This window comes from Phaethon lepturus, unplaced genomic scaffold (genome assembly GCF_000687285.1).
Source record: "Phaethon lepturus isolate BGI_N335 unplaced genomic scaffold, ASM68728v1 scaffold47449, whole genome shotgun sequence".
NCBI lineage: Eukaryota > Metazoa > Chordata > Aves > Phaethontiformes > Phaethontidae > Phaethon > Phaethon lepturus.
This window is the reverse complement of record NW_010564972.1, coordinates 6,611-18,970: the sequence shown is the minus strand read 5'-3', so window position 1 is coordinate 18,970 and position 12,360 is coordinate 6,611. Positions and strand designations below refer to the sequence as shown.

The window sequence follows — 12,360 nt, the reverse complement described above, 5'->3', positions numbered from 1 at the left end:
AAAATACCCCAGGAAGTTGGTGATGGGGAAATATCAAAATTTGATGGAGCGGGTTACGACAAAGACTTGGTTGAAGCTCTTGAAAGGGACATAGTATCAAGGAATCCAAGCATTCATTGGTATGAGGATTTTCTCAATTCAGTTGTTTTTGCTAGCATGGAGAAGGAGAGGAATTATCCTCCTTCTAACTCTTAAAACAGGGAGCTATCATAATCTTCTACAGATAAGCAAAACAAGGTCTTTTGTTTTTAACAGTTTATTAATTTGATTACAGATAAGCTTTTGTTGCTACCTGATACTATGTGCAGTACATCCATTACAGGTACTGCTGAAATGAAAGTACACTCTAGAGATCTTTAAAGATACTATTTTGATGTTCACATTGTCCAAAACAATTTTTAATTAAGCAGCTCTGGGTAACTTGAGTTGAAAATAATTTTTTCCCTACCTTCCAAAAGTGGATTAAATTTTAGGTCACAGGATTATAGGACTGCTCTCATGAGGCATATACTGGCATGCTAAAGAGATAGTACTAAGTGAAAAGCTTTGCTATTTTTCTTGTATAAAAATAGAAGAAATATTGTTGTGTGGGAATCTTATACAATCTTCATCTTGCACAGGGATGACATAGCGGATTTGGAAGAAGCCAAGAAATTATTAAGAGAAGCTGTTGTTCTTCCAATGTGGATGCCTGATTTTTTCAAAGGGATCAGAAGACCTTGGAAGGTGGGAATTTATATGGTGCTTTAGTAAATGGCAAGCTGTAGTTATATATGTCTGCTGCTGTAATGTGTGTGGATGCCTGTAGCAGAAAGCTAAAAAGGCAAATGGGAAAGATCAGGAATTTGTTAATGAAATCCTCTTATGTAAAATGCACTGTAAAAAACAGATGGAAATGTATGCAGGCTTTACAGTAAATAATAATTCTTTTTTGTATTAATTCAGTCGTAGCTTGTTGACATTATAATACTTTCTATGTGTCAGCCTGTACATGTGAGCAAGCATATAGGGTGTATTGACAGAAGCAAAAATACTTAATAGGCAGCTCTGCTTAGGATTATGGTGGCCACTCTTCATCACTTCACGGAGGAAAGCAGTCCTTAGACTGTTTTATTCTGCATGTGCCAACTATCTCTCACTCAGACTGCAAACTGCAGGCTGGATGGTGCAAGGAAGCAAGGAGAGAGGGGGCTAATCTAAGTGATGATTTAGCTTTGCAGTTACACTTGCAGCTGGACATAGTTACTGCTGGAGTGGGAGAAATTCAGAGTGGGAGAGTGGGGCGATAGAAGGGATATAGGACTGAGCTGGCCTGGCTGATGGACCAGAGGTGAGCCCAATCTGGACCTTGCTTAGAGCTAAAAAGGAAGATTTATTTTCTCTAAACAGAAAATAAAATCATCTTGCTTTTGCTGTGGGATGGATTGACACTTGTTTTGGGAATAACTGGTCATAACACGAGGGCTTTCTGGTTACTGAGAAAGATTACTGGGGAGACTGTTTTTGAAACTGTTGCAAATTGTTATCCTGAGTCTGCAAGGCAATGACGTGTAAGGAATGCTGTGTACGTGAGTAGTTTCTGTGGTTTAGTATGCTGGTTCAGCAACATATGTTGGATCTTGTGTTATTAACACTTGCTCTGTCTTTTCCTGCTTGGTCCTTGTACTTCTCTGGCTTATTCTTAGGTCTGACCCTCAAATCTGTCCTCGCCCAGCTTGAGCCAGTCCTAGATCCCTGTTATTGTGCTTATTTATGAAACAAAGCCCTGTTTGTTTCAACAAATGCAAAACTTGTCATTCTTGGGGCTTGTGTCTATAGACAGTAAAGAGAGGAAGTCGGAAAGAGCGTGAGCTGATGGCGGGAGCTGGAAGATTGCTGCTTGAGGGCTGTTCATGGACGTTTTAGTGAGCTGCAGGGGAGCAACCCAAACCCAGTCAGTCCAAACCTAGCCCCAGGCTATATGGCCTTTGGGGTTTAGAGTGCTTGTGGTCAGTACCAGTGGGCTTGAAGTTAACCTTAAGGTTAACCAAGCAGTCAGCTTGGAAAGAGCCTAGATATCATGTGTTACAAGTGTAGAGTGAGATTTTAGTACCTTTTGAACAGCTGAATCTTTCTCTTTTCCTCTTGGCATAGTCTACCTTATTGTAGACTACAGGGGCCCCGTCTGTCCAGTCTCATAAACTTTTAAGGGAGTGAAGATCTGCTATGCTTTTTTTCACCTATTAACATGCCTAGAGGATGTAGTGGCCATCTGTCTTTAAGGCAGGTATCTCAGTAGACTGCAGGGAATGTGAAGAGTGCCACTGGCCCTGTCTCCAAGTATTGTGGCAGTGAATCAAGAAACAACAGCCTGATCTTTTAACGAGTTACAGTCTCCACCTCTTTGTATGAGATTATCTTTTCCTACTGAGCAGTGTCGCCTCTGAAAACTAGGTCGTTGTAGAAATGGAAAAAATTCTAAGATTATTTCCTCTCTTCGGTCTGAAATGCAAATTGATTTCTGACGAGTCCATGAAGACTCTTCATTGTTAGCCTTTTCCCTGGTGACTTGTGAAGCTGTAACTCTTCTGAAATTATTTTTCACAGAGAACAGCATGTATTTTCCCTACTGTTGACCTCTGACTGTGCTACAAGGATGAGAAGTTTCGAAGGGAAGACTGTTTCTTGCAGTAATCAGTGTAGCAGCAGGTATTTGTTGAGCCTAGGCATTCAGGAAAATAATACAGGGAAAAGGCAGCCAAATCTGGTTTTGGATGTTCAGACTCTCCTGAGAACAATTCCCAAGACAGCCCTCACAGTTTGCGCCTGCATTCAGAGGACGGTGCCTTGTGTGAAGGAGCCAGCTGTCTTCCCTGATTCAACACAGGTGCTGTGTCATTGCAGCCATGGGTTTCCGAGTGTCCATAGGCTTGCTCTTTCTTTTTCTCTAAACTGCTTTGTGCCAAGAAGGCCCGGTTGCTCGCTGTGCTTCCCACTGCTCTGCTAGTGATTGTTACAACAACAAGAAATAACCCTGCAGTGATTTCATCAAAACACTTACTCCCTGCGGTGCATTTCAACTTCTTATTGGAATACTTTGGATTAACAGAGCCTTAGAGGAAGAATAAAGAAGTCTTTGTGTTTGTCAAGGATTTTAACTAGTGAGTAAGTGGCAGCCTCATAGTTTGCAGAGAGAAAGAGCAATTTGACCCTATGTGTTTCTGTTTCAAACCATGCAGATCTTGTTTTTCTGAGAACTCAAGGTTTTGGATTTTTTTCTTTTTTCAACTGATATTTCTATTGTCTTTATCCCCAGAGAGCTTGGTTTTTCCCTGGCTTTACACCCGGTGTGTCTGCTTTGCACCCGCGTTTTGCAAATATATAATGCCATCCCTATCACATGCTAGGTAACGCACACTGTAGTAGTTACACAGGAGGTGCTAAGCGATGGGCTTCTATTTCAGCAGTGAGGGACATGTGTAGCCGAAGCCAGAATTTGACCTTCCATAATAATGGAGAACCAAAGCAATATCCAAAAAATGACGTTAGTTCCTTGTATCATCAGGTCCTGCAGTAAACACAGTATCAAACACAAGAGTCAAACAGGATTTAAATTGAGGTGAAGCTTGTTTTAAAATATTAAGTAAATAATATTTTTTAAAATATCAAAATTTGAAACTCGGAGAGAACAATACGTCATCTCTGACCTGCATATCACAGGCTGAGTAAATTTCACCCAGTTTCTCCAGGGTTGTACTTGCAATATTATTATCATATCAGTGATATGCAGCAACTCAAGTCACAGTATATGTCTGAATGTTCATGGGGAGTAAAAGAGTCCATTTATTTTTTATGCTTGCTGCTCTGGAGCTTAGGAAACTTTGGGCAGCCTGCGTAGTGACATTGGACTGTTAGCTGTATGGATGGAATGTGAACATTTCTAACTTAATTTACCAATGAATGTATGTTGAGCTTGCATTAGCTAAGTGTTAAATGGCAATAAAGGTATTAAGAGTTAATGGAAAATGGAGTACAGAGGGGCTATTGCTTTTGAATAGTACATTTTTGAATAATTGCATTCCCGGTTGATTTGGTTTTATAGATCTATTCCATGTCATTCTTTGTGCTTTTTGAAGTAAATTTTTGTGAGGAACAGATGAAATCTAATTTGCTATGTGGCTTGCATTTAACAGATATTTTATTGCTGTGGCATTTTATGTAAGTTATTAATTGCAAAGCACATTATGATCTGAAATTCTAATTCTAGCTAATTTGATTACCCTTGCAACACAGTACAACTTTACTTTAGGAAACTCTTGTTGGCATGTGATAAGGTCTTGCGGTAGAGAGGGGAAAAAACCTCAAGCTCCTTGAGCACTACATTTTCATAGTGCCATGCTCAAAATCACAATGCCTTATTCTAGTGCTGCACAGGGTTGGAATAGTGTGTTGTCCCTCTGCAGCACTGCTGCTGAAGGGATTGGAAAGACTATCCGTAAAGATAACTGTACTTAGAAATATTACCAAGAGTGATTAACCAGTCTCAGTGCTACAGTCTTAACATGGGTCCTGAGAGCACTGTCTGTCCAGCTAAAAACCTGCTTGTGTAATGGTGGGTAAATGTGCTGAGCTGCAGAGATGTGTGCTACTTTCTCTCTCTCTCTATCTGAAAGAGAGAGTAAGGACCACAGATGGGAAGAAAGTCTGATCATGTGGATGCCAACCTGGGACTTAACAGTTTTAGTTCAGTTTTCTAGCTTAAAGCTTTTTGAATAATCACTGAGGTTCATATTAGGCTTTTTGTGGGACTGAGCAGTAGTCCACGTGAGCCACAGTTGTTTATCTGTGAAATAGAAATAACAGTTCTCTTCTGCCATCCATCAGTGTGGTGAGGATGGTGTTTCATCCAGGAATTGCTAAGATGCAGTAGTATGGCCATAGAGGTACTGAGATGGAGAGATTAAACAGCATGACGAGCCCTTGTTTTCATAGAATGCTCTCGTTCATACTTAAATGTAAAAATCAACCAGATTCATACATACACATCATCAGGATTTTTTGGCAATATGTTTTTCTACGAAAAAATGCTCTACTGAGGGAACACAACTTTCTGCAAAAGTATTTTGGTATCTGTGAAGCTTTCTATGTGAACGGGCCTGTGTTCCAAAACTAAGGATTCACTCTCTTCATCTGCATGTGCAGCCCCTCGCGAGTTGGGAAAGGCCTAAGTTCAAGTCCAGGCTCTGCCTGATTGAGAGCAAGGCTGTAAATCTGTTGTCCGCTTCCCAGGTGATAGGTGCAGCAACAGTTACTGGCTTTTGTGATTCATACTCCAGTGGAGTGGTAAGAAGAATAAATCCCAGAGTGCTTCCACACTGTTCTTGAAAGCAGGTTTCTTGTCCTTTGTTTTCCACTGATGGCAATTATGTTGTTAAACAATTAAAATACAGATCTTGGATGATATTGAGATGTAGTGTAGAGTACCAGTTGCCAAGTTTCTTTGTTTTCACATTTCAGGGCGTGCTGATGGTTGGTCCTCCTGGCACTGGCAAAACAATGCTAGCGAAAGCTGTTGCTACAGAATGTGGAACAACATTTTTCAATGTGTCTTCCTCTACTCTGACATCTAAATACAGGGGCGAGTCTGAGAAGCTGGTCCGCCTCTTGTTTGAAATGGTACGTCCTCAATGATGTGGTCTGTGGCTTGTTAAGGTGAGAAGGGACATCTCCTTTAGTTTCCTGCCCCTCTAGTAGCATGTTGGAAGCATGGAGTTCATTGCACTGACACCCCCTCAGCCAGGCAGAAAAGCACAGTCTCTGTGTTTCCATCCTTTTCTGATATGTCGTTGAGGATTAAGAAGGAACTGGTTCAGCACCCATGTTTCGCATAGCATTTTTCACACTAGACAGAGAGTTGTGGCCTTGACAGAAATTCAGTTCTTACTCGGTTATGGGATAAGCCCCTAGGAAGTAGATTTGAAATTGGAAGGGATTGGGAACTGTTATTCTAGAAGCAATACATATTTTAGTTCTGTTTCTGTTCTGAATGATGGACACAAGCCTCTTGGTGAAGTTTTGGGTGCAGTCCATCATGTGGGATGCGTGAAGGACATGCCTATGTGGACCTATGCTGAGGGTCATTCAGCTCTTCGGGATCCTTGTTGCATTTTCACCATACTCTCAGTTAAAACCTGCCTCTGTTGAGACAGGATGAGCTCCCTTCTGTCCCCTGGGCTTTCCTCTCACTGCTGAAAAACCTGGACATGAAAAACTGCCTGTATTTTGATTGTATTCCTTTTTGTCCTTTGCAAGATTAGTTGCTGAGAAAAACCAACTAGCACTGAAAGACCCCTGACATGAGGAGTACAATTTAAACTTAACCATATGCCAAACAGTTTGTAAATCAAGATCTTAAATTATTTTCTTATGACAGGCAGGGAAAATATGTCGTAGTATGTCTAGTGGGACTGGGTTGTGGTCTGATGAGGGCCTATGCTTGCTTCTGCAGCCTTAATAGTGATGTTTTCATTTGAATAAAGGCAAGGTTTTATGCTCCAACAACAATCTTCATTGATGAGATAGATTCCATCTGCAGCCGCAGAGGCACGTCCGACGAACACGAGGCGAGTCGCAGAGTCAAGTCAGAGCTGCTTGTGCAAATGGACGGTAACAAATGTTTAGATCCGAGTTTGGGGCTGGGGTGCGGTTTCTTTACAGGTGGGAATGTAAGAACTCGAGTAATCTGGAAAATCTGGCTTTGTGGATTAGGGAAAAATAAGGCATAATTTGAGGGTAGTGTATTTTTGGAGTGTTCGAAGGCAGATGGCTGGAAAGGGTGTTCTGCTTTGTTTTTGCTAAAATGGCCATTTTGATGGTAAATTGAAAACTCGTGTTTAAGAGACACACTCTAGGAGAAGAAGATAATGAAGATTTGTGCAGTTTAATTTTTCTGCATTTTAAACAAATTTCTGCCCTTTGCTAGAGTCTCCAGCTTGGGGACCCCATTGTGAGACCTGATTTTGCTGTATTCTGTGGTGGCAGCTAATATTATCCTTTTAGTTGGATCTAGTACCTGTTCTGTGCAGGTGCACATAACGAGGGGGACCATCTGAGGAATATTGTATGGTGTAGTGGTTTGCTAACCATCTCTGTATTGTAGTTGTTGTTTAACTACTATTTATAATGTCTTCAAATGTACAGGTTCATTGTGGTAAACTCAGGTAGGCAACTTTTTGCCCCAAAATGATAGTTTCTTTGCAGTCCTCATTTGGGAGGCCCAGGGGTGATTCCTATTTCTTCTATGGCCATATTTGATGGAGGTAGCACTTTCGGTGGGACTGGTAGGGCTACACTCACATATGACTCTGTTATTGTCACTGTCAAATAAAGCCCTCCCCTGACTCAGCAAAGGAATGAACTGTCCCCCTCTCTGTGACAATGATGGTCTTGTCTCACCTAAGCTATGGGAAGTTTGGAAAGCAGCACTAGGACTATATAGAGCTGTTGCTTAGCTTTGTCCCGACTTTTGCAGTGTTTGTCTGTGCAGTGTTTCTTAGCAAGCATCTCAATCAATATGAGCTGTGGAGTGAAATTTCTCTAAACTGTTGTGCTTGCAGGGGTAGGTGGTGCTCTGGAAAATGATGACCCTTCCAAGATGGTTATGGTATTAGCAGCTACTAATTTTCCCTGGGATATTGATGAAGCTCTCCGACGGAGACTGGAGAAGAGGATTTATATACCTTTGCCCACAGGTACTTTTGCTACAAGCATTTTCCTTTAAAAGGGCCTTTGCAAGACGAGCTTAGGACTACTGCAGGAAAGGAATCCTGATGTTTTTGTGATGAGCAGTGAAATTCAGGGGTTAATCATTCAGCTGGGTCGATTTATTTTTAAAGAGAGTGAGAGAAGGAAAAAAAAATACTACTTGCTTGGGGGCTTAAAAACAAAGAGCTGCAGCATTTCATTGCAAGCCCATTGATGGGTTCTTACATTTTGAAAGAGAGTTAGTTTTAATGAGCCTGGAATTATTTTAAATGCTTAACAGTCAATCCTTGAGTGATCATCAAAGGCAGCCTTTGGACACATTCAGAAATATTGCAAATGCACTCCATGCCCTTGCAGACAAATGCAAAGAAGTGGATCCATGAATTTTCACTTACAAGCTTACTTCATTGTAAATCACTGCTTGCTCGCCTTTATGACTGTGCTTTGAGTCACTCGGAATGCAGCAGGCTGATTGCTTTTCCTGCCCTAAGACGTCTTGGCTTGTATTGTCTTTCCTAGCTGTCATTCACCTGTCCTATTAATTTTGAGATTCCTATCACTTGAAGTTTGCATAGCTTCATTTCTTCTTCGTACAGTGGATGCCTCATCTCCCTGCATCAGCACTCAAGATAACAAGATATGTGTTCACAGTGACAGCAGTTGTGATTGAGTTTAGCAGGTATAAGAACACTTAATAGTTCTACTGCTTGTCTTTGCAGCTTACAGGCAGTAACAGCTCCTAACAGGATGCCTGTCTTTATGAACAATTAGTTTAAAATCCTATCAGCTCTTGCTCCTGTTTCTAATTAAATCAGATTGTTTTTTGACACAGTGTATTATACCCTGGACAACATATGAGATGTGCTCCAGTTTTATTTCCAATCTTGTGTTCTGTTGCCTCTGTTCTGTAAATAAGAATGTTGAGCTTTTCTGGGCGATGTATTTATAACTGTGCTGTGTGATTTGATGTGGTCAGGCATTTTAATTGAAAAGTAATATGATATGTCATATATACACCTGTATATTGTGGAATTTGATGCAAGTATGTATTCTACCATGTTTCATTTTCAAAATACTGCAAGGACTTGCTTAGCCCCATAGCAAAGACTGGAAGAATGTTCTCTGATACAGGATGCTTTCTGCAGGTATGCTGTATGTACCTTGTGCTCTGTAAATAATAAATCCCCATTTCATAGCTAGTGCCGGTTGTGTGTGATTAATAACTATATTCTTGACAATTGTGCAAAGCACACAAAACCAGCAGCTTTACACAAGCATTCTAATTTCCTTTATATTTCCTCTCCCCTCTTTTTTTAATTAGGGACATCAATAAATAACACATAAGTGTGGACACTTCCTTAAGACTTTTAGCCTTTCCTACTGCTATTTCTTCTGTTGTGTTGTCCTCTTTTCTAGGTCATAAAAATTGGCCACTGTGGAAATAGAGATGCTGAGAGGGTGTATTTTTCTGTACAGTAAAAGCCAGGAAAGCATTTGTCCTCTTCTTTACCACCCTTGTGCAGAATAACACTGAGACCTAAGCTGTCAAATGTGAATTCCCTCTTATAAGCCTAGGCTGCTTAACGTATGTACCCAAACGCACATATGCACATGCCCTCTACAAGAAAAAAGGGTAATTGGCCGCATAAGTGCTCATTTACGCAGCTGGTTATCACTGTGTGCACACTGCATCTAGGTCTGAAAGTGGGATACCAGGACATTTGTGCTGTAAATATATTAATATGTTTACTGATTAATGTATCTGTTTTCTGTCAGGCTTCAGCAGCTTGCTTGGGTCCCAACTGAGTAAAGTGCTTAAACATATGCTTGAAGTTCAGCCTATTGTTAAGGGGTTTGTGCTGTCATATAACAGAGCTTCAGCTCTGTTAATAGAATCCTCATTGTGGTTCTAATGAAACTTTGTGAATAATATGCAGACACTTGAACAGCAAGTGAATCCAAAGGGATGCGAGAAGCAGACATTTGTAGGATTGTGCTTTTGTGCCCCTGGGTAGTATGTGACCAAATGCTTTGTCACCTGAGACATAACAGACATTTTTAATGATGTATGACTTTGCAAAATGTCTCAAGAGTATGCTGTTTTAATATACTACTTTTAACCATATACTTCACTGTATTTCATTGCACTTTTTACTATGTTTTGTTTTGTCTCTTTTATTAAACCCTTTTGTTTGTACTTTTCACTGAAAAATCTAAGTTGTGTTCATTTCGTTTGTTTAAATGTTACTCTTGCAAGTCTTCAAACAAGTATTTTTCCGTTGTAGCAAAAGGCAGAGCAGAACTACTTAAGATTAATCTTCGGGAAGTAGAACTGGATCCTGATATCAGCCTTGAAGAAATTGCTGAGAAGATTGAAGGCTATTCTGGTGCTGACATCACTAATGTTTGCAGGTATCTCATCCCCCTTAATTTGCAAATAAAACTGCATGGAAAGTCATCATTTACATTATGTGATAAAAGGCAATACTCACTACAGCTGAAGCTGGGCTGACAGTGACCATGAGGCCCAAATCTATTTATTGGAACCATGCGTTACTGTCATGTGGAGCAGTCTAAAGACCATGGAGTCTCTGTATGAGATGTGGTTAAGTTTTCGTGGCCCTGAAGAGAAAAAAATTGTCTGAGCAAATCTGGTGTTACCATCGTCTGCGTTTACTGAATATTTGTTAATGTAGTGCAAAATAGGTTTGGAATTTTTCTTTTTTTTGCAATCCCATGAGTTTAAGAGCTAGAATTTTGTGATGCAAAGGAACCTTTCACAGAATACGTCTTTGGGGCTTCTAAATGCTGTATGTTTGGACAGCCCCAAGTGCAGCACGGTCTTGGTTTCTGCCTGAATCTTCTAGGTGCAAGGGTGATACAGATAGCACTAATATTGAATTTATTTCCATCCTGTTCCCACAATTTGTTTCATTTTTTGACAAACAAGGATTTTCTGGTGGAGGATAGGTATTTGGAAAAACTCATCAGTAGGAAGTCTATGTTCCTTACAACATCAGGATCCCTGCCAAGAGAAACTGATCCTTTAAGAATGTGGCTTGGTATTTTTTTTCTTCCCGCTGCTTTGCTGAAATTGTGAAATCAGTCCATAATTTTGAAAACTTGGTGTGTGTCACGCAGTGCCATAGTTAAATTACCTGTTCTCCCTGAGGCCTGTGTTATCCCTTGCTGGGAAAAACCTGGGGAAAGAGAAAATGAAATTTCAGACTGCATGTGGGCCACGGTGTGAGAAACAAGCAGTGTTCTCCGTGCCAGCGGGCCACGCTGGCAGCATCCGACCTGGGGAGGAGTGGTGGAGCTGGTGGAGCATGAGGAGCCACAGGCACTGATGGCCTCAGCCTTGCAGGGCCACCTGACAGTAGTGTCTGATGCCTCCTGCTCTGCCCTTTACAGATTCAGGTGCTATGTCCGAGCAGGCAGCAAAGCTGGGCTGCCCTCCGAACACTTGCTGACTATTCTTTTGGGCTACACAGTGGGGAGAAGGTTGAAATCTAAGGGGATGGGGGTGCAAAATACAGACTACTTAAAAAAAAAAAAAAAAGTCTTTGAGTGCAGTTCCTCTCCCACCCTGCCCTTTCCTGCACTGAAGTTGTAAAATTTCATCTCTGTGAATCATTGTAAAAGGTTTTCAGTTTTATAGTTTTAATTATCTCTGCACATTTACCATATGCTTAAATGGGGTTTGGTGCCAATACATTCTTTATGTTGAATTAATGTAGTGATCTGGGAACATGGAAGCTAAGAAAGATGTGAACCACATCTTCTATGGTAAATAAATGCTCTCTTAAGTGTTCCTGCCAGTGGTTTCTAGCAAGAGAATACAATCAAAATTCATAGGCTTACAGCACATGCTGCTAGCAATTAGCTCCCATACATTGTCCTGTATTTCCAGGGATGCCTCTTTAATGGCAATGAGACGACGTATTAACGGCTTATCTCCAGAAGAGATTCGTGCACTTTCTAAAGAGGAGCTTCAGATGCCGGTTACCAAGGGGGACTTTGAGCTGGCTCTGAAGAAAATCTCCAAATCTGTTTCTGCTGCAGACCTGGAGAAGTATGAAAAATGGATGGCGGAGTTTGGATCTGCTTAATCTCAGTGACAGCTCTCCTTTGCTAGAGTTTTATGGCTTTTGTTGTTTTCACTTGCAAAATGAGTTAGAAATCTTTTTAAAGGTTTAATAAAAGGTCTGCCCCTGCCCCCATCCCACCCCCTTCTGGTGACAAGATCTTTTAAACTCTATTTGCCTTTAAAGGGAATGAACTCAATAATGAGCTGATACTGTAAAAGATGTTTTATCTCCGAAATAGTAACATAAGACAAACAGGAAGGGAAAAATTATACTTGTGAGGATAATATTTTTATTTTTCCAATGAAGAGCAGTGTTACTTAACCTTCTCGTAGTCATCCTTCATGGCTGGAATCAATAAATCAGCTGGGGGATGTGACTCCAGAGGAGCTAACAAGGGCTTGCTGTCCCCCCTGCTCTTAAGTGCTACTGACACTGCCTCCCTTGAATGTGGCATTGAAGTTACTATTCTCTCTCTCTCTCTCTGCTCCGATATTCAGAGCAAAGCCTGTGGATTAATTGACATTAC

General features: G+C 40.9%; 1 protein-coding gene across 1 annotated transcript; it reads left to right on the top strand.

Moving 5' to 3' along the window:
- Positions 1-6: 6 nt before the first annotated feature.
- KATNAL1 (katanin p60 subunit A-like 1) lies at positions 7-12,051 on the top strand (the record flags this gene model as incomplete). The annotated part of the gene is made up of 7 exons (XM_010295036.1): positions 7-119; positions 621-726; positions 5,497-5,655; positions 6,519-6,645; positions 7,596-7,730; positions 10,029-10,155; positions 11,657-12,051. Coding segments are annotated over 7 exons (966 nt in total), but the record flags the coding sequence as incomplete, so codon positions are not given.
- Positions 12,052-12,360: the final 309 nt, after the last annotated feature.